General features: G+C 42.5%; 1 protein-coding gene across 4 annotated transcripts in view; it reads right to left on the bottom strand.

Moving 5' to 3' along the window:
- Positions 1 to 23,046, bottom strand: part of TGFBR3 (transforming growth factor beta receptor 3) — a 174,333-nt gene that overhangs the window by 131,065 nt on the left and 20,222 nt on the right. For 3 of the 4 annotated variants that reach the window (XM_054036520.1, XM_054036519.1, XM_054036517.1), the window contains exon 2: positions 17,836 to 18,015. In XM_054036520.1, coding sequence (XP_053892495.1) covers positions 17,836 to 17,896 — 61 coding nt within the window. In that variant the 5' untranslated portion in view covers positions 17,897 to 18,015. The remainder of the gene's footprint in view (positions 1 to 17,835; positions 18,016 to 23,046) is intronic. The other variant, XM_054036518.1, reaches the window with a different exon arrangement.

Genomic DNA, 23,046 nt, shown 5'->3' with positions numbered 1-23,046 from the left:
GGGGAGCTGGACTGGGCCACGCCGCACCCCACCCCCGCTTACCTGCTGCCTCCCTTTTTCAGGCTTCCTGCGAACATTTGATTCACAGGAAGCAGGGGAGGGGGAGGAGCAGGGGGTGGAGCGTTCAGGGGAGGGGGCAGAGTTGGGGTGGGGCTGGTGGCGGGGCCCATGGAGTGTCCTCCTTTTTAAAAATTAAAATATGGTAACCCTAGTTTTGGTGACATCTTCTTTTTTAATGCTTGGTGCCCAAAGTCCTGTGGTGCCTTAAAACAAAACAAATTATATTTAAAGAAATCCAAACAATCGTTTAGTGGTTCCAGTGTTTATGGTTAGAGTCTCACATTTACAGTTATTTGAGTATTGCATCTGAGCATCTGTACTGAAATACACACTCCCTGGGTTGACTGTAGAGCAGGCAAGAAGGTCGTGGAAGCCTATTTTTAATACCCCGGATTTTATGTTTGCTTCCATCAAATCATTATGATTGGAGGTTTTGACGCTGTCACAGATTGAAAAAAAGAGAATGTGGTTTGGTATGAAGTAGCTGGTGATGATCCTGTTACCTGGACACACATTTACAGTTAGAGCCTTAGTTGGGGCATGGCAGTGCACACGTATAAAAGAGTGAATTAGAAGAAAGATTACAGTGGTCCTCAAGCCACGATCTTTCACTACGCAGCAGTGCGAATCAAGTCACACCCTGCCCTTGATTAAACCCAAGCAACCCTGTTGACTTCCTAGCATAATGGCATCCTGGTCCCGGACTAGGACTGCAAGGTGCTACCGTAATACACATCATGCAAATTAATAATGAGTTTGCACATGTGTAATGCATGAAGAATGTGCTCGTGTGATTTCAATTTTACACTTTGTACTAAACTAACTTCTGAAAGATTGTATCCAGTAATCACAGGTACAGCGGTTTACCTTAGTATTTGTTGGTACAGTAACAGTAAGATTAAAATTTTTCACATTACCAGTGACTGAAATTATTCTCATGTGCATTTTCTGAACATGTACAAAGTGTTAGCAAAGATGCTGAGAGTTGTCAGGCTGTGCCAAATTATGTTTTGCATTTCTCGCTTACAAAGAAATCTACACACAGCTGCAGTCTCTCTCATACATGTGCAAATGTGGGTTTAACTCTGGGTTTAGATAAGGTACTGCAGTTGTGTGCGGTGGCTTATTAACAAAACAAAATTTTCTTCCATACAGCAAGATTAGTGCATGGGTTTTCCCTACTCTTGTAGTACTGTAAACAATTGAGGCCTAAAAGGTTGTCCATGTACTTTGAAGCTGTCACTTTCCCCCACAAAGGGCATAAAAAGCACACACAGAGCATTAAGCAATATGAGTAACATGACCTCCTGCTAAACATTAGAGATACATGTACAAGCTATTATTACTGAGTCAGCACTCAGCTGGGGCAGTTCCCATCATAAAACCAGTTTTGCAGGAATTTAACACTGCTGATATTTCATCAGGATGATTGTTGCCTTACAAGTTGTACACCAGATTCAGGGGACTCAGCAAGCTGGTCTCCACTTCCTGGTGTCTCCCACCTAAGACCTAGTGGGAAGAGGGCTGTACTCCTCTAAGGCTGGGTCCTTCTGAACTGGGCTTCTCCCATTCAAGGCTCCTTCTCCAAGATTGGTATGCCTCATGGATGCAGCCTGCTGAATCCTCAGCTGCTTTTTAGCCCATTCTCACCTGGTACGTGGTTTGCATACCCCATCACAAGGAGATTCTAACTCTAAAAACCCTTGTATTAGTGTGGTGCCAGACACAAGCCTGTTCCTGATCCCAACAGAATCAATGGTGAAACCACCACTTACTTCAATGAAATCAGGACTCCACTGCATTGTAACAAAAATGCCACTGTATTTTATTTGCATGTCACAAGATGCATGATAAATTAAAGATTATATACTGCAGAAGTAATCTTCTGATTGCCTCCGTTTCTCATTTCCTTTGCCAGCATGGCCTGGGAGCTCTAGGAAAGAAACATCCTTGTTTCCAGTTTGAGAGGGAGAGTGTGGCATTGCCTAACAACCACCTTTTACTCAGTAATTAAGAAATGGCACAGATACAGTCTAAAAAGGGACATTTTCATCTGGAAGGATGGTGGGAGCAACATGCAACTTCAAGGGAGGAAAAAAAAATGGGGAGGGAGGATTCCTTAATGATCAAACTGAGAACAGGAAATTTGGTTTAGCTGGAAAAAAAATAAATCCTTGCTTTAAGTACAACCATACTTGTTGGGTTAGGAAAGGGCAGGCTACCAAATTATCTGCCATGTTTGTTTGTAGGGATTATTATTAATTATTATTATTATTATTATTTTGTAGCTGTGTTGCTCCCAGGTAGGTGAGGCAATACCTTTTATTGGGCCAACTTGGTGAGATAATTCCTCACCTACTTTGTGTCTCATGTCCTGGGACCAACACAGCTACAAGAATGGTTGTGTTTAAAGCAAGGATGTACTTTTTCCCAGCTAAAGCAAATTCCCTGTTCTCAGTCTAGCAAAGTTCCAATTATGATAAATGTATTAGAAGTTAGTTTCAAGTGTATCTCTAACCACTGTCTTTATAACTGCCCATGACAGTCACTAAAAATGCAGCCACATGATTAATAAAGCCAGCTGCAATTTTCACTCACTGTAAATTCAAACAGACACCAAAAATAAAACACTGGGTAATCCCATTTCCATTGCATGCATTTATTTTGTTTATATTAAGAGACTACAATTTAACTACATTGTTGAGATTAAATGTTCCTGAGATTATCTGGGAGATTAGGAGGCTGGTTGTTTTAAAGTCCGAGCCATCTGATGTCCATTTAAATGCACATGTGTATCTTAGAAATATTACAAGCATCAAATACACATTAGGAATACATCACTCAGACGATATATTAACACATTCCTGTGATATCAGAGACACAAAGTGGGTGAGGTAATATCTTTTAATGAACCGACTTCTCTTGGTGAAACATCCTGGGCTATCAACATTTACATTATTTACAACAAAATATTAGAACTAGGAGAAACACCACGCCCCAACATCCCCCATAAGATAGCAAAAAGTAGGAGTGTCACAGATGTGATCCACTTTATCTCTGGGAAAGATGGATTATGTTTATTGGGTCACTTTGAAGAATTTGACCCTCTGATAGCAACCTCTCACTTAACTGACTACTTCACTGGCTAAATTTGCACTAGCTATGGCTCGTGTGACAAAAGTTAAGGATGGAACAACTAATGAAAAGCGGGACTGGGTGCGTGGGGGGAGGGAACACATATGGAAAAGAAATTACCAAATCAAGACAATCAGGTAGTCAACAACTCAGCAAAAAATCCCAAAATCTAATTCCTTTGGGGAATCCCAGGAATGAGCTATACTAATCTGAAATCCCCCCCAAAAAATTTCCACCACTAAGTCTTTAAAGATATAGCAACATGTGATCACACGCTGACTCTGGGGGAAATCAGAGATCAAATCTTGAACTCATTCCTATTTGCAAGTACTGGCTGCACTACAGAAGAAGCAGACTGAATCCTCAGGGAAGAGTGCTTCATGTTATTCAAGAAAAAAGCCTCTCATGTAGTTCATGTGTGCCAATGCATGGGCCAGCACTGAAAAAGTTCCCAAAGGAGTCACAGTCAGCCCTTTCCAGCTGGAGAGAGTACTGCTGGAATCAAAACCACTGAAAGGAGTTGGGGAAATGAAAAGAAAGGGATACCCAGAAGATCCCCCAGAATATAAAGTAATAAATGATCATCTAGTCTCACAGATTGTCCATTTAGAAAAACAAGTCCAGCTCTAAGAAATTCTGACTTCTTTGCTCAAGAAAAAGTTAAGAATCTCTTAAGATCACAACAGGTACTTGATTCAGAGTAGCAGCCATGTTAGTCTGTATCCGCAAAAAGAAGAACAGGAGTACTTGTGGCACCTTAGAGACTAACAAATTTATTAGAGCATAAGCTTTCGTGGACTACAGCCCATGCACCCGAAGAAGTGGGCTGTAGTCCACGAAAGCTTATGCTCTAATAAATTTGTTAGTCTCTAAGGTGCCACAAGTACTCCTGTTCTTCTTTTAACAGGTACTTGAACACTTGTCTTCTAAAATCATTACTAAGTACAATACGATTCCTTTAGGGAGTAGACAGGCAAGGGAATCAGTGTGGTGCAGTGGAGTTGGGACTGGGACTTGGAAGACCTGGGTTCTATTCCTGGCTCTACCTGTTAGATGAAGTAACTTGCCCAAGGTCACCCATCTGTGGTCTAGTGAGCAGGTGTGGCTCACTAGACCACAGTGGCAAAGGAAAACTGTTTTCAAATCAAGAACGCCAGAGCTAGCCAGCTGGTTTGTAAAAGTTGTGCCAATCACACCAGCTCTATGGGTCAACATGGCTAACCCTAGCTAACAGGACACAATGGATATGTTTATGCAGGGATAAGGGTCCTGCAACTGGCCTAGATGAACTGACTTGGGCTCATTGGGCTAAAAATCACTGTGTAGACATTTGGGCTTGGGTTGAAGCCCAAGACTGGGATCCTCCACCCTGGCAGGGTCTCAGAGCTCAGGTTCCAGACTGGACCTGAACATCTATACAGTGATTTTTCAGTCCCAGAGTCCAAGCCCCATGAGCCCAAGTCAGCTGACCAGACCCAACCACAGGTTTATCATCTGTGTGTAGATATACCCAGTGAAGCAAGCGAGCATGCACAACGGGACTCCTCAGGGAGGAAATATTTCCTCTGCAAACAAATACCACACACAGTTTTTATGTATAACATTTGTTTAAGGCATTTCAAGTGAAGAAAAACAGAAGAAATAGCTGGTTCTGTTATGCCTTCTCTACGTACAGAAAGATTTAACAAAGCTAATAAATGGTTCAACACTGAGAAAAGTTTATTGATGTGATTCAGAAGAAAAGAATTCTAATTAAAGTCAAGGATTGGTCTGGTATTCGTAAGTGTTGACTTACACAGATGCTGCTCGCTGCAGATGTACAGCTGAGAGATCCTGTAAATATAACATAGGGCTAGAAAATTATACACAGTGGTATCTTAGGCTCGAAACTGGTTTAAGAGATCTAGTTTTGCTTATTTTATATAAAGGGCAGAAGAGAAAGTTTATCAAATTACACAAACAGAACAGGATTTTTTGGTGTCATTAATAGCAAAAAAATATTTCCAATAACACTAAACTTTTTGCATTAATAATGTGAATCTACTGCTATTGCAGAGGCTACAGCTAAAGTTAACCAGCTGGCCTCCTAACAAGAAACACTTAGGAAGTATTTAATTAATGCAGTTTAGGAGATTTTGCTTCTCTTTTTTAAAAAAGAAAACACGTTAAAGAAATTCCCTCTGACAATGCATATTTTAGCCCTCCTACTTCCAGCTGTGAAGATATCTGGTATCAGAGAGATCAAACATTAGTGCCTGTAGAAATGAAGGGAAATGCAGGGAACAATATGGCCATGAGCACTATTTCAGCAAGAAAAACAACTATTACTGGCCAAGATCCAAAAAGCAATTGAGACGGGTAATGTCCAACCTAATCTCTGAACAGTTTTCTTGCCAATTTTCTCAAACAGGCATCAGTTTTTCAGATTGAGCTTCAATGGTAAAATATACCCTAAAACGATTAATAAATTACTGCTTTGAATTCATTAATACTATACAATGAAACTCTGCCAGACTGTTTCAGTACAACATTTCAGAGCCTAATTAAATGTACTTTTAAACTGAGGAAAACTGGCACCCAGGATAAGCTTTTTAGAAAGTGTGAAGTTAATGAATCTTTGAACTGCCTCATTCTCTCTAAAGGTCAAGTTTGCCCCAGTGCAGACAGCCCAGACAACTAAAGCCTCACTTAAAAGTCCTTACCATGTAACTCAAGCAGTGCATGAGATCTTGTGCAGGCCACATGCACAGGTGCAGGGTCATCCTAAGTGATCTGTTAGGAATGAGTCACAACGTATCAAGCCTGTCGTTTCACCTGAAATTTTTTTTTGCCTGTAGTGAATCAGAAGCTCTATCCCATACCACTTTTGCTGTTAGTTTTAGTATGGCTCTTCCTAAAATTGATATGTTTAAATTATGGATGGGACTTTAAACAAAAACTTTTCAGGGCATCATAAATAATTCACAATTTCCCCATTTCCAAAACCTCAGCCTGCTGCTCTTTCCCTACCTGAAAGCACAGAGAATTCCTACACTCCTGCATACATATGCATAAACAAACAATTAACTTTGACTAAAAAATTAGAGGACAGCAACAAGAAGTCTGGTAGCATTTTCATTATACCCTTTGCCATTTTCATACCTTAAAAAAAATGGGGAAGTCTGAAGAATTAGGAGATTATTAATAAAACAGCAGCAGCACTTAACACCTAATTTGATCCAAGTGTAACCCACACACCTTCTGAGTGTGGTGTTCTGTCCCATCTAGTGGCACCGAGACCACTTAGAGAGAGATAAAATGAGCTAAAAGCCAGACTCATGCTGTAGAGGCTCATACACTAAGCTCCAGAGATCCCAGGTTCGATCCCGCCTGCTGACGACCGGGTCTGTCGGCGTTACACAAGCACTTCACGGACATTAAATTAGTCCTCCCATATCCCTGTAAAGGAGGTAGGCAGGCTAATATGCCCCTTTTACAGCTCAACCCCCTCAACAAAAATATTGTGCCCTCTATTGTGGAAAGTTCTCACTTTTCAGGGAATTCTCCAGAGTAAACCAAATATGGAAAGAAGAAAATGTAAGCACTTCAGCCTTTTTTGCCTCTTTTTTCTTCTTCGCTGACCTCTGCATTTCCACTTTGACACAAGTTTTGAAAAAAGGGCACTGCTGCATGATGCAAGCTGCTACCTATACCCATCTCGGATGATTTCATATGCCCTAGTGCAGTGGTTCTCAACTAGGGGTACACAGAGGTCCGCCGGGGGTATATCACTCAAAGGTATTTGCCTAGTTTTATAACAGGCTACGTAAAAAGTGCTAGCGAAGTCATTACAAACTAAAATTTCATATAGACAGTGATTTGTTTATACTGCTCTATATACTATACACTGAAGTGTAAGTACAATATTTATATTCCGATTCATTTTATAATTATATAGTAAAAAATGAGAAAGCAAGCAATTTTTCAGTACTAGTGTGCTGTGACACCTTTATATTGCTAGGTCTGATTTTGTAAGCAAGTTGTTTTTCAGTGAGTCATAACTTGGGAAGAGAAATCAGTCTCCTGAAAAGGGTCCAGTAGTCTGGAATGGTTGAGAGCCGCTGTCCTAGTAAAATGGGTACACCACTTTGTGAATGAGCAAAATTCTAACATAACACACAGGCACAAGTCTATGTAGCTTGAAAAGGATTTCAAGGTTGAAACATGTTTTCATAAATCAGGCTGAGGTGGAAGGATCAATAAATGCAGACTAAAGCTGGATTTGCTCCCCAATAAATAATAATAAAAGGCTTTTACAGCTGCATAAGTACCAGGCAAATGTTTAGGATGTAGTGGATCACAATGAATATTCTGCCTGGAGGAAGGCGAAAAGTGGAGAAAAGAACCACAATAAAATTTTCACTCTTTTGGTTCTCAACAGCACATTTTTTTCAAAAAAGGAAAGTAAGGTTTCTTGAAGAGGAAAAAGGGCAAACTCTACAAAACTTTCTGCTGCATAAGCTTGAATTTCTTCATTTGTGACTCCTGTGTACTACTTTCTCATAATTAAAAGAGATGGAAATATATTCTCAGTTTACCATTTACCCTGCCAGGTAAAATCCCCTTTTTAACAACTGCCTCTTAAGTCCCACAATGCAGCAGCTGCCAGATAATGAAACAATAGCTCCATGTTCCATAAATTGTAACAGGTACAAGACTCTTAAATCAACTATCTTTCATGCAATTATATGCAACCTTGGCGATTGTCAATTTGGATCAAATTCATCCCATCCCCAATTAAATTCCATTGACTTCAAATGAACCTACACCAAGGAAGAATTTGGCCTAATGCCTTCCAACCGCAGAAAACTGAAGGATACAATTTTTGTACTAAAATACATTTTCCCTCAAAATTCATCTGTGCTAGGATATATGGACTGAGGAATTTAAAATTCCATTTATTCTGTCATTAACAAAAGAAGATTCTAGACAGCAAAAAGTCAGTATAAGACATATATCTGGCACAATGTTGGCACATGCAAATATTATTCCAGTGGAAAAGACAAGAACTGTGGGATCCCAATAATTTTAATGAGAACATCATGGTAGTGATTGTTTTTCCAACAGCAGATGCTCCATTTCTCATTGAGACATTTATGACCATATTCCAATTTCTTTTTGGTATTACTGTATGTGTTGCTTAATTTCTCCTCCAGACATTCTATACTGTTTGACAAGCATGTGTATTCTCTACACAGTATTCAGAGCTCTACAGGCTGTCAGTTATTTGGGCATATCATGTCATGGGGACTATCTTTAAGTGGTCACATTAAGAGAAACAAACAGGACTATCCAGAAGATCCATAGAGATAGACCTACTGAACAGACTCAAGAAGTTCTACTGGAAGAATTTATACTAGATTTCACAATACAGAAAATAACCCAAGAGAACAGGGAATGTCATTCTCCCCGGTATTCATTCTTTTCTGCATACTGCCATGAACGTGGAATAAAATTATGGTTCTCTAATTATGATGAGGTATTCAGGTTCAAGATGTTCCTAGGATGGAGCAAGTAAGGCAACTGAGGAAACCATCAGAAGGTATGAAGAGAGATTAATTTAAAAGTTATGTCCCAAAACACATATGGGCTCCCTTTGCACACTTCTGGATTAAGGCAACTGCTTAGGGCCTCTGTTTGAGCCGAGGCAAGAGAAGAATGCTGATATTTATTTAAGTATGGTCTTTGATATTCTTCATCTTAATTTCTCTTTTCACCACTTATTTCTTAAACTTGAAGGAGAGATGAAGAAAAGGACAGATGAGGAAGGGAAAGGAAAAAGAACTTTCACTAAATCAGGGCCTACACAGGGAGAAGAAAAAAAATGGAGCTACAAGAAAGGACAACATCTCACTGCCATCTTGCAAATAGTATACAGATGATTTTTCACATACTATTTATGAAATGGTTACATAGTATTTTGGGCTTGTTAAAAAATGTATTACAGAATTTAAGATAATCTATTTCCTGACAAAGATAAGGCCAAATGTCACTTTACTGTAATATACAATTAAAGACCCCAATTTTTAGAAATGTAGAAAATTTTATAATCCTGAGCTTTTCGCTCTAGAAGTAGTGGGAGATACTGTTAGGTGGGACTGTACAATTAAAGTATTGCAGGCTCTGTTCCCTTCCCTAGGGATTGCACCTTGAGGCAGTGGAAAGGCATGTGTGTTCCAGTAACCCTGAAGGTAGGTCTATACTGGGAAAAAAAAAATAATAAGTTCTTAGCTTGGATTACCTAACCCATGTTAGCTAATTTGGGTTAAAATAGCAGTGAAGACATGGCAATTTAGCTTTTAAGTTGGATTAGCAGCTCAAGTTCACACTCAGACTCCCCAGTGGTTAAAACTCAAACTTCTAGCCTGAGCTAAAAGCTAAATTGTTGTGTTCTCACCACTATTTTAAACCAAGCTAGCTAAAGGGATTAGGTAACCATGAGTTAAATACACAGTGTAGACATACTCTGAGAGCTATGCTAGCAGGAGCTTTAACTCCTAGTAGGGACACCCAACCTGGACAGGTCAAAGAACAGGGAACAAATGAAAAGTAATCTACTGGTCCTCCTTGTTGGGGGCTGAGCAATAAGGCAACAACCTAGCCATATATTTAAAAAAAAAAAAAAAAAAGTTAAGTTATAGAAACAAAAGGCAGTCATTCCACTTAGGTATGAAAGAGCCTTGTTTGCATGGAAGTATTCAGATGATCTGCTTGGTGTAGGTGAGAAGAACTCCACTATAGTCAGCTTTAATTAAAGTGCCAGATTTTCACATTTATTCAAAGTCTCCAGTTCAGCAAAGCACTTAAAACACGTGTCAGTGTTTCATTGAATCTGCACTTACGGCCCCGATCTTACACACAGTTCCATCATTGCAAGAGACTGCCTGAAGGGAGCAGTTTGCAATATCGTAGCCTTGCTGATGAAGGGAAAATGGATCTGCTGTCTGAACAATTTTAGCTCCTTTTGCTAAATTTTCTTTCCTCTAAAATGGGTAACCATGTTCCCTTCCCCTATCATTCAAGTGATGAAATCTTCGCACCATTTGTGGAAAGCTGAATACTGCTTCTGAGTGACTTCAGTGACGTAGGACTTGACTCTGTCAAGTAAGTTGTGCAAAGAAAAGAGTTGGGCAGTGCCAAAATAGTGAGTCTAGAAGACCAGAGTAGAAAACTAAAATATACAGAAACAGGTGAGCAAAACCTTCAGTGCTGAAATTCGTGAAACCATTAGTTCAGAACAGAATTGTCAGACACATAGATGAACATAATTTGTTGAAGAAGAGTCCACATATTTTTGTAAAGGGAAATCATGCCTCACCAATCTACTAGAATTCTTTGAGGGAGTCAACAAGCATGTGGACAAGGGGGATCCAGTGAATATAGCATACTTAGATTTTCAGAAAGCCTTTGACAAGGTTCCTCACCAAAGACTTTTAAGCAAAGTAAGCTGTCATGGGATAAGAGGGAAGGTCATCTCATGGATCAATAATGGTTAAAAGATGGGAAACAAAGGTTAGAAATAAATGGCCAATTTTCAGAATGGAGAGAGGTAAATAGTGGTGTCTCCCAGGGGTCTGTACTGGGACCAGTCCTATTCAACATATTCATAAATGATCTGGAAAAAGGGCAGAGGCGCCATTTGGGGGGAGGGCAGGGGAAGGCTCTAGTCTCCCCGCCCCAAGTTCCATAGGGGAGGCCTACTCACCCTTGCCCCAGACGGAGCTCTTAACTGCATGGCTTGAGGGTGATATGTGATGAGTTCAGAAGCTGGGAGAAGCACAGCCTTTGTGCCAGGGAGTTTGTTTATAAACAGAGGCAGGGTGATTAAGATAACAAAAGGCTTATCATTAAAGTAAATTAAGCATCCTTAGATGATCCTGAAAGCATTGCCAGGCACTTAAGTTAAAAGACAGGAAACAAAAGGGTTGGAATAAAAGGTGAGAATGGAGAGAGGTAAATAGTGGTGTCCCTCAGGGGTCTATACTGGGACCAGTCCTACTCAACATATGGTCTAGAAAAAGGGGTACACAGTGAGGTGGTAAAATTTGCAGATGATACAAAATTACTCAAATACTCATTCATAAGCCGAATATGTTAGTAAAAAAGGGAAGCACCAGAGAAGGGGATCGGCTTATGAACGGGTATAGAGAGGGAGAGGTGGGACACAGCCCCTCCCCCCAACAGAGGGAGCAAGGAGAGGCAGCACAGCCAGCAGAGCCAAAAGGGATGAGGCAGGGCCAGAGTCTCTCCGCTTCTGGCCACACTGCTCTTCCCCCAGTCTCTGAAGCAGCTGCAGCTCTGGGGCTGGCAGGCTGCAGCCGTGCCACTCAGCTCCACTCCCCAGAGCAGGCTGTGGCCGCGCCGCCTGGGCGCCAGAGCACGCTGCAGCCGCGCTGCCTGGTCTGGCCTTCAGGAGCAGGCTGCGGCCGCGCTGCCCAGCCTACCGGAGCAGCTCCAGCCAGACCAGAGACATCCTCCCCTGGCCCTCCCCAGATAAGATGGGAAGGGGAGAGTGTGGGGGTCCCAGGCTAGGGGTGAGGTCATGTGGGGGGGTGGTCACAGGGGTTACTCCCCTGACTCCCAGCTTCTCCCCCCAAAAAATTTCCCCACCAGTTGTGGTCCCAGCCCGTCAGGTAAGCAGCTGGCACGCTGGGACACTTTATTTACTTAGGTTTACCTCCGTGCCTGCGGACGCTCGAGGTAAACAAACCATCTCGGCCCGCCAGCAGCTTATCCTGATGGCCCGGGAGCCAAAATTTGCTGACCCCTGAATTATAGGGTCGGCTTATGAACGGGTCATAAAAACTAAAAAAAAGGTTTTCTGTCTCCTCACATAAATAACCCCCTTAGTGGACGATTTGGCCCTCAGGCTTTGCAGCATCTATTCTTTTCTGTTCACCTCTGTTAAGTCATTTCATCACCATGTACACAATGTGCTCAACTAACAAATATTTGCCAGATAGTAAAAGAAATGTGGTTTAAATCAAAGACTGAAACCAATCACACTGATAACTCAGTGTGAATAGCTGTACTTCTAAAGGCTATAGAGCCAAACTTGCTTATGAGGTTATCCAAGATTGTGTTGTTTGCATTTCTAATTATTTATGTGGAGTTCCTACAATCCATTCCAGGCTGCTAGATCTTTGTTTATCCTCACTTCAAAGGCAAAATTATTTTAGACAGCCAGGTAGTTTGGCAGCAACTCACTACTCTGCCTTCAACAAAGGACCCCAGGATTTTCCATGGTGATTTTTTTTTTTTTTAAATAGAAATCCAGATTCTCCTCCCAGGACTTTTACCTAAAAGTCAAAGACCATAAACAAAAGATTAAAAGAAATTTGTTTGCAAATGAAGTAAGGTGCAATTTTGGCAAGCATCCACAGACAAATCTGGGTAGTAAAAAGGGATCCAGAAATGGATATATTCCCTCTTGGCTATTACATGGATCAATTCCAATGCAGTATTTGCAAAATTTATATAACTATCTATAAGCTAGAAAATCAACACGTGGAACATATGCAGTTTTGTAGCTTAGATCTGAATTAATTTTCCTGCACATCATGACAGCCTTCTCATTTTTCTTTTTTTGTTATTAACATGCATGGCATATGAGGCACAATTAACACTGGTACCCTTCAGGGCAAGAATAGAAAAAATCTGTAGTCATTTAAGCAGAAAGAGCAGAGTCAGTCAGTCTAGAAGTGCCCCATTTTACCTATATCCAAAATGCAACATTACTGAAAATAAGAGAACAGGTCAGCATCAGCAGGTGTGTCAGCAGCACAGAAGTCAATGTAGGCCTCCTGGGCTTCATAAAGAGGTGTCCTCTTCTATGCAACTTTACCATTTAAAAACATTAAAGGGGCAGAGAAACTCTAGCTGGGGAAAAAATTCAGTGTGTACCAGATATCTCCTTAGGGAGGTGGTGCCTCACTTATCCTTCACCACAGGGACAAAGGGAAATATTTTTACCAACATTTCTTATTTATATTTCTGCTATCAGGAAAAATTGAACATAAAGGACCCAAGCCTGAAAACTCTCTCAGTATAGAACTCCTACTGATTTCAAGAGCCAGCCTATGCCACTGATACTCTCATAGCGGAGATAAATTATGCTTCTCTGCCATGTTGTTCCTTTGGGCACATACCTATGGAAAACCTCTCTCAGTCTTGCCTACAGATTTTTTCCAACTAGCACCATAATACTATATCTTGGTTTAAAAAAAAAAAAAAAAAAAAAACACACCACAATTATTATTTGGTATAATAGCTCTAAAAGCTCAGTGCTGCTCCATGGAAAACCTCTTAGAAAGCTCTATTTTAAAATATAGTCTACTTCTATAGGTCTTTTCCCTTAATTTTAATTATTCTAAGGGATATTTGACTGAAAACATTATCTTTGTTTCATAAGAGCATCTGTTCGTGGGTCTCATTTCTAACCTGGAATCAACTCCTCTGTAAGGGACATGAAAATTAGTTGGTTTGGAAGTTATCTTGGCATAGACAGATGAATGACTAAGGCAAAAAAAGCCACAGGAGGGTGTCAGCATATGCCATGGTCACCATGCCTCAACTGAAAACTGACAAATACATAATTGGAACAGTCTGTCTCACCTGTGTGTTAATATTGTTAAAATAGGTATTACCGTTCTAAGAATGTGTTTAGACTTTATGGAATGCTTGCGAGTTGCTGCATACCTAATCTCACTTATAACCTCTGTATCCCATACTGCAACATAATATATGACCATTTGCATCGTAAGCCTCTGCAGTTATGGAAATCAGCAGATAGGAGAGAGACATTAATTAGTGTGAAATGCTGGCATACCCTGCAGAGAAGGCCCACCAAGACCTGATGTTCCATAATAGTTCATTTAAAAGGACAAAAAGACTGTTGATTACTCTCCTCCAGTCCCATAGATAGATGTGTAAATGTATTTCTCCCACCAGCTGAGCTGGTAGTTCAGAGAAGGGGGAAAGGGAATAAAAATCCCTGACAAGGAGAAACTATCTCTATGCTGTTTGGACTCTGGAGGGTAAGGTTTTCTAGGCGTAAGTAAGACCTCCCCAGTGTTCAGCCTGGGTTAGCCCGAAGGGACATATGGAGCTTGCTTATTATAGAAGTTTCTATTAGTCTTATGTTTCAAAAGGTAACTCATTTGAGTGTGTTTACCTGCTTTAACCTCGTAAATAACTCTTATTTCCTTTTCCTAGTGAATAAATCTTTAGATAGTTTATTAAAGGACTGGGTACAAGCATTGTTTTTGGCGTGAGATCTAAGGTGCAACAGACCTGGGGAAAGTGACTATCCTTTGAGACTGGGAGTAACCTGAATATGGTGGTGATTTTTGGTGTAAGGGACTATCTACAACAAAGGCAAGCTTGCCTTGCTGAAAGGTAGATCAGAGTACCTGCAACTCCATGGCTAGGCTGTTAGTGCCTGAGGAGTTTACACTTGATAACTGGTTGGTGAAATTTAAGTATAGACCTTACAGCCAATTTGGTGTTTGTGCCCTGCTTCTCAGTCTGCCCTGAGGTTGGTATTCATGCTCTTGAGCCACTGCAGGACAACTTGATAGAGGGAAACAGATCCCACAAAACCATTTCTAGCCCACCTACCCTCCCACTCCAGATTCACCCACTTTTGCTCCCTTCTGGCAGTGCAAGTGAAGGGAAGCATCAAGCTCTGAGCGACCAGCAACAGCAATGTTGTTTTCATGAAAATATCTTCCGCAAAGAGAAACAAGAGAAAAAATAAATCGACAAAGAAGTTTCAAGTTGGACAGATACTCCAAGGCTCCCATGAGGCGTGAATGACTTTTTAATAATGATACTGAGTGTGATATCACTATATTTGATGTAGTGCTCTTCGTTAATATCAGTGTTAAGGTGTAGCTTATGCTTGGATTAGTAAATTGCCTCTTCACCAGAAGACATAAAAAGGAACTGCCAATACGATTAATAAGAAATAAAAATCAAGTCAGATTTACATACTGACACTTTTTTTTAAAAGTAGGTTTCTTTCTTTTTAGAGCAGTTATGATTTCCTCTACAAAGCAGTTATCCTTTTCCCATCCCACACCGGCACTCATATCCTCATCTCCACATGCAGACATGCTCACAGACACATCCCATATTGGGTAAGATTACTTACAACACAATAAGCTCATTGCAGAACCTTAACAGCAAGTACTATTAAATAATCAGAGTTACTAGTACTGACTGGATGCTTACAGTGTAGGTCAGCCCTGGATGAAGTCCCTCAAGGTCTGAGGGCATTCTTGAAACAGCATTATTTTCTGGGTAATTGATGAAAGGAAGCCAAATGGCAATGTACTTGATTGCTTAGACATGTCTCTTCCAAAGTAGGTAATCTTTTCCACAATGAGGACATCCCAAATTTAAACAAGTCATCTGTCCAGTCTCCCCACTACCTCATTTTGACTGGCTGCATCTCTGTTTGCCACTCCCCAGTGAACAGTTTTGGACAATATTCTTGCACACTAGGAGAACACAAAGCGAAGGGCGCCTCACTAAGGGGAGACAACTTTAACAAACATACCTAAATTTAGTGGACTTTTCAGAGTATCACAGAAAGTGTGTGTGTGTGTGTGTGTGTGTGTGTGTGTTTATATAGAGACTTGAACCTTCAGATCTTTTTATTGCTTCATTTAGGAGATGTTATAACAAACTAGTTTAAAAGTATTTACATGTGACAAAAGATGGAGCAGATCCAATTCCTATAAATGGGAATGTATCTCCCTTGTCTATATAACTCATGCTAACTTTAATACGATAGTCACCATTAAAAGTTTTTACAACCATCCTTTAAGATAAACAGTACAGGCCCTAATCCTGCAAACATTAAGTCCATATGTAACCCCAGCAACCCTATAGAAAGGACTTGAAAAATTTACCCAGGACCTAATAGCCCAAGGATTAAACCTTACTCCCCAGACAGAAAATATACTAGTGCCTGAGCTTTGCCCCTCCTACTCAGTCTTGAGCTGGTCAGATACTCACTCCCACAGGATCTTCAGGCCCAAGAACTCCCAAATGACTGAACTCTTCACCCCCAATTAATATTAGATGCACACACACACACCTCATGTTGTAATTCACTTGTATTATGAGAGCCTACACATCTCAACCAGAACCGCGGCCCCATTTACTAGGCATTGTAAAAACATACAAAGACACAGTCTCAAAGATCCTTACTGGTCCTAGCCCTAACCCCAGCTTGGGGATACTTACTGGCTCCAACCCAAAATTCTAGCCTAGGGAGCCTGCCAACTCCAAACCTAACCAAAGCCCTGACTGGCTTATCGGCCCCAACCTTCCCCATCCCACCAACAGATTAATTCATTCTCAGTTTTTACACCAAATCTTCTTTTCAAGTGGCAAGAACACCCTTCCTCCAGAGCACTCTGCTCGGGTGACAAGGTCGTTTTGGCAGAATCCTGCCATACATGTACTAGGTGACTGACCGTCTGCCCTCTCATGCTGGGATACCTGCAAAGATGGACACGCTGAGAGCACAGCTGCCATACCCACACTTCTCATAAAGGTATGTCTTCACTGGGTTTTAATCCAACCTCTCCCAACCATCCCCACAGAAAAACCTCTAACCAGATTAGGAGGTGCTTTAAGCCAGGGCTAGTTTAAACGGATGAGGGGGGTCAATTAGAGCCTGTTTCAACTCAGTCTGGAACCAGCAAATTTTGCAGTCGGGACACAGGCAAAAAACCAAAGACAGACAAGTGTTGATAGTTCATAATTCCCCCAATGACCAGTTCTCCTACAATTGACACAACTGACTGGAAAAGAAACCTAGATCATCACAGTACAGGACCATGGGATGTGCCCCCAAACACACACGGGCAAGTGCAGAAACAGTGAGGACAGAGTAATATAGGTAGAGCTTTGCTGGGGGGATGCTTGCAACTGCACTAGGCTAACCTGGTTGCTCAGACCCAGGTGCCAATCAACCAGGTTACCTACCAATGAAGACACACACACTAACAGTGGCAGCAGCACTGGAGCTGTCTCTCTGCAGACTTAGGAAGACATCGATGCACCATTTACAATTATTCCACATTTGGAAGGATTTCTTCAAAACCCAGAAGACCAGAAACTTAATTATTTTTTAAATGAAAGCTTAGATTCTGCAGGAGTTGATGGCACTCACCCACACAGATTCCTACTAGACTGGTCCTGGACAAGACAATGTTTTCAAGTCTTGGTCATAGGGATTACCATAAATATTGCCACTGACATAATAAATCAGTAAGGCATCTTATAAATTTTATCTATTTAGGATTTCTAACAGAATGAATGCCAGTGAATATTAATTATTTAAAAATAATTTAAAGATTCTAACAGCAACCATAAGTAAGAGGGCTCCGCTATAGAAGCAGAGTTATTTCTCATCAAACACTCATACCAGAAAGTACTATCACAATCATACATTATTGCTTCATATCTGCAATTAGATTCTACACAAGTCTTACCTGACCTAAATTCTTCTAGCACGAACATCTATTTTTGATCAATAATTCCAAATGCACACAATGAACACATAATTTACATAATGCCACCTACCTGCAGCTGCTAAACACAAAATCATCAAAGCAAACACTGGAATCACACAACTTGAAGTCATTTTTGCAACACTGGGACTTCTCAAATCAACTCCTTTTGTAGTTCTTCATGTAGATGTACTTCCTTTGAAATCAGTGGTATATGCTTTGAAATCAAGTCTTCCAGACTTTTAATTATCTACTGAGAGAAAAAAAATATTTTAATAGAAATATCTTATAGAAATGTCATCTATTTTAAATTATATCTATCTTTTTGTATCATATCTAGCAAAACAGAGGTATTTCTTAAAGAAGAATTACACAAGTATATTTTACATTGCTGAATAACCTAAGTAGCAAAAGGGACACTTAGCACATAGAAAAATGAAAGGGGAAAAGATTAGTTATCTTGTCCATCCTCCCAAAATAATCACACCAGCTGTGTCCTGTTCCAATACAGCAAACAGAGCTGTATTGAAAGCTGTATTCTAATCACTGCAGGACTGTTGAGAGGCAAACAATGCAACACATGGCCCAACCACCTCATACTTAAGTTCCCACCCTTTTCCCTCACTAGATGACACTGAAGAGACCCCTCTGCAGGGTCCCACAGAATGGAGGAGAAAGACATTGCAACAGAAGTTCCACTGGCTGTAAACAAATTCAAATGGGAAATAAGGTATACATTAATGAGAGTCATTTATCATTTGAACAATTTACATGGGCTCATGGTAGATTCTCCATCACTGACAATTTTTAAATATAGATTGGTATTTTTCTAAAATATATGCACTAGAAATTATTTTGGGTAAATTCTATGGCCTATGCTATACTGGAGGTCAGTCTAGACTGTCACAATAGTCCCTTCTGGCCTTAGAATCTATGGGTATGTCTACACTACGAAATTAGGTCAAATTTAAAGAAGTCGATTTTATACAGTCAATTGTGTATGTCCCCACTTAAGACCATTAAGTCGGCGGAGTGCGTCCATAGTACCGAGGCTAGCGTCGACTTTTGGAGCATTGCACTGTGGGTAGCTAACCCACAGTTCCCGTAGACTCTGCCGCCTATTGGAATTCTGGGTTGAGCTCCCAATGCCTGATGGGGCAAAAACATTGTCGCGGGTGGTTCTGGGTAAATGTTGTCAGCCCCCCCGTGAAAGCAATGGCAAAAAATCGTATCTCGCCTTTTTTCCTGGGTTACCACGGCAAGCATGGAGCCTGCTCAGCTCACCGTACATCTCCTGAGTGCTGCCAGACGTGGTACTGCATTGCTACATAGCAGCAGCTCATTGCCTTTTGGCAGCAGATGGTGCATTACGACTGGTAGCCGTCATCATTGTCTCCTGGGTGCTCTTTTAACCGACCTCGGTGAGGTCGGTCGGGGGCGCCTGGACATAAATGGGAGACGACGATGGCTAGCAGTCGTACTGCACCGTCTGCTGCCAGCCTAAGATGTATAAGGGTACGTCTATACTTACCCGCTGGTTCGGCGGCAAGCTATCAATCTTCTGGGATTGATTTATCGCGTCTTATCTAGACGCAATAAATCGATCCTGGAGGTGCTCGCCGTTGACACCGGTAATCCTGCTCCGCAAGAGGAGTAGGCGGAGTCGAGGGGGGAGCCTGCCTGCCACGTGTGGACCTGCGGTAAGTACCTTTAAGTTCGAACTAAGATACTTCAACTTCAGCTACGTTATTCACGTAGCTGAAGTTGCGTATCTTAGTTCAAACTGGGGGCTTAATGTGGATCAGCCACTCCATCTAAGAGAGATGGAGTGGATCAAAACAATAGAGAGACCAGATTTGTTTTGTATTCATTTGTTCCCTCCCTCCGTGAATAGTGGGGGGAGGGATAGCTCAGTGGTTTGAGTATTGGCCTGCTAAACCCAGGGTTTTGAGTTCAATCCTTGAGGGGGCCATTCTGTGTGACAACCCTGTAAGCCATGTTGTCAGTTGCCCCTCCCTCCGTCAGAGTAATAGCAGACAATCGTTTCGCGCCTTTTTTTCAGCGCAGACGCCATAGCACGGCAAGCATGGAGCCCGCTCAGATCACCGCCACAATTATGAGCACTGTAAACACCACGTGCATTATTCTGCAGTATATGCGGAACCAGAACCTGCAAAAGCAAGACCAGGTGAGGAGGCGATGGCAGCACGGTGACGAGAGCGATGAAGACATGGACACAGACTTCTCTCAAAGTACGGGCCCCAGCAATGTGGACATCATGGTGTAAATGGGGCAGGTTCATGCTGTGGAACGCTGATTCTGGGCCCGGGAAACAAGCAGACTGGTGGGACAGCATAGTGTTGCATGTCTGGGACGATTCCCAGTGGCTGCAAAGCTTTCGTATGCATAAGGGCACTTTCATGGAACTTTGTGACTTGCTTTCCCCTGCCTTGAAGCACAAGAATACCAAGATGAGAGAAGCCCTCATAGTTCACAAGCGAGTGGCAATAGCCCTGTGGAAGTTTGCAACGCCAGACAGCTACCGGCCACTCGGGCATCAATTTGGAGTGGGCAAATCTACTGTGGGGGCTGCTGTGACCCAAGTAGCCAACACAATCAAAGAGCTGCTGATATCAAGGGTAGTGACTTTGGGAAATGTGCAGGTCATAGTGGATGGCTTTGCTGCAATGGGATTCCCTAACTGTGGCGGGGCGATAGACGGAACCATATCCCTATCTTGGCACCATAGCACCAAGCCAGCGAGTACATAAACCAGAACGGGTACTTTTCAATGGCGCTGCAAGCACTGGTGGATCACAAGGGACGTTTCACCAACATCAGTGTTGGATGTCCGGGAAAGGTACATGACACTCGCATCTTCAGGAACTCTGGTCTGTTTCAAAAGCTGCAGCAAGGGACTTTCTTCCCAGACCAGAAAATAACCGTTGAGAACGTTGAAATGCCTATAGTTATCCTTGGGGACCCAGCCTACCCCTTAATGCCATGGCTCATGAAGCCGTACACAGGCACACTGGACAGTAGTCAGGAGCTATTCAACTATAGGCCGCGCAAGTGCAGAATGGTGGTAGAATGTGCATTTGGACATTTAAAAGTGCACTGGTGCAGTTTACTGACTCGGATAGACCTCAGCGAAACCAATATTCCCATTGTTATTACCGCTTGCTGTGCGCTCCACAATATCGGTGAGAGTAAGGGGGGAGAGGTTTATGGCGGGGTAGGAGATTGAGGCAAATCGCCTGGCAGCCGATTACGCGCAGCCAGACACCAGGGCAGTTAGAGTATAGGAGGGCACAGTGCGTATCAGAGAAGCTTTGAAAACCAGTTTCATGACTGGCCAGGCTACGGTGTGAAAGTTCTGTTTGTTTCTCCTTGATGAAACCCCTCCCCCCAAACCTTGGTTCACTCTACTTCCCTGTAAGCTAACCACCCTCCCCTCCCCCCTTCGATCACCACTTGCAGAGGCAATAAAGTCATTGCTGCTTCACATTCATGCATTCTTTATTAATTCATCACACAAATAGGGGGATAACTGCCAAAGTAGCATGGAAGGGGTGGGGGAGGAGGGAAGGACAAGGCCACACTGCACTTTAAAACGTATTGAATGCCAGCTTTCTGTTGCTTGGGCAGTCCTGTGGGGTGGAGTGGCTGGGTGCCCAGAGACCCCCCCACCGCGTTCTTGGGCATCTGGGTGAGGAGGTTATGGAACTTGGGGAGGAGGGCAGTTGGTTACACAGGGGCTGTAGTGGCAGTCTGTGCTAAATCTGCCTTTCCTGAACCTCAACCATATGCCGGAGCATATTCGTTTGTTCCTCCAGTAGCCTCAGCATTGCCTCTTGCCTTCTGTCACCAAGCTGACGCCACCTATCATCTTCAGCCCGCCACCTGTCCTCACGTTCATATTTTGCTTTCCTGGACTCTGACATTGTCTGCCTCCACGCATTCTGCTGGGCTCTTTCAGTATGGGAGGACTGCATAAGCTCAGAGAACATTTCATTGTGAGTGCGTTTTTTTTCGCCTTCTAATCTTCGCTAGCCTCTGGGAAGGAGAAGATAGCGTGAGCGTTGAAACATTTGCAGTTGGTGGAGGGAAAAAAGGGAGAGTGGTAGTTAAAAAGACATTTCAAACAACAACAAACAGTTGTTCACAGTTAACCTTGCTCTTAACATTACATAGCACAGGTGCTTTCGGTACAAGGTCGCATTTTGCCTCTTATCGAGGGTATGCCGGTTTGGTGTGAGAGATCTTTCACACAGGGCCAGGCAACAGAATTTGGCTTGCAAGCAGCCATGATAAGACACAGTCTTTTGTCTTCCTTAACCTTCATAACATGTGGGAATGGTTTCAAACAGCAGCACCCTCATTTCCCATACCAAGCAGCTGTTGGGTTGGCTATTTAAAAGGGGGAGGGGCTGCGGTTTTCAGGTTAACGTGCAGCCCAAACACAACTAACCCTTTCCCCCACACACACATACACCCCCAATTCTCTGGGATGATCGCTTCACCCCTCCCCCCACCGCGTGGCTAACAGCGGGGAACATTTCTGTTCAGCCACAGGCATACAGCCCAGCAGGAACGGGCACCTCTGAACGTCCCCTTCATAAAATCACCCTATTTCAACCTGGTGACCAGGAATGATATCACTCTCCTGAGGATAACACAGAGCGATAAAGAACGTATGTTGTTTGAACGCCAGCAAACACCGGGACCATACGCTGCCATGCTTTGTTATGCAAGGATTCCAGACTACGTGCTACTGGCCTGGCGTGGTAAACTGTCCTACCATGGAGGACGAAATAAGGCTGCCCTCCCCAGAAACGTTTTGCAAAGGCTTTGGGAGTACATCCAGGAGAGCTTTATGGAGATGCCCCTGGAGGATTTCCGCTCCATCCCCAGACACATTAGCAGACTTTTCCAGTAGCTGTACTGGCCATGAATGCCAGGGCAAATTAATCATTAAACACACTTGCTTTTAAACCATGTATAATATTTACAAAGGTACACTCACTAGAGGTCTCTTCTCCACCTGGCAGGTCCAGGAGGCAGCCTTGGATGAGTTCGGGGGGGGGGGGGGGGGGGGGGGAGTACTGACTCCAGGTCCAGGGTGAGAAACAATTCCTGGCTGTCGGGGGAAACGGTTTCTCCACTTCCTTGCTGTGAGCTATCTTCCTCATCCCCCAAACCAGCATCCCTGTTGCATGCTACTCCATTGACGGAGTCAAAGCACAGGGGTGGGGTAGTGGTGGCTGCACCACTTAGAATGGCA

Source organism: Malaclemys terrapin, chromosome 8 (assembly GCF_027887155.1).
Source record: "Malaclemys terrapin pileata isolate rMalTer1 chromosome 8, rMalTer1.hap1, whole genome shotgun sequence".
Lineage (NCBI taxonomy): Eukaryota > Metazoa > Chordata > Testudines > Emydidae > Malaclemys > Malaclemys terrapin.
Note: the sequence above shows the minus strand (reverse complement) of the source record. Positions and strands in the feature narration are given on the sequence as shown.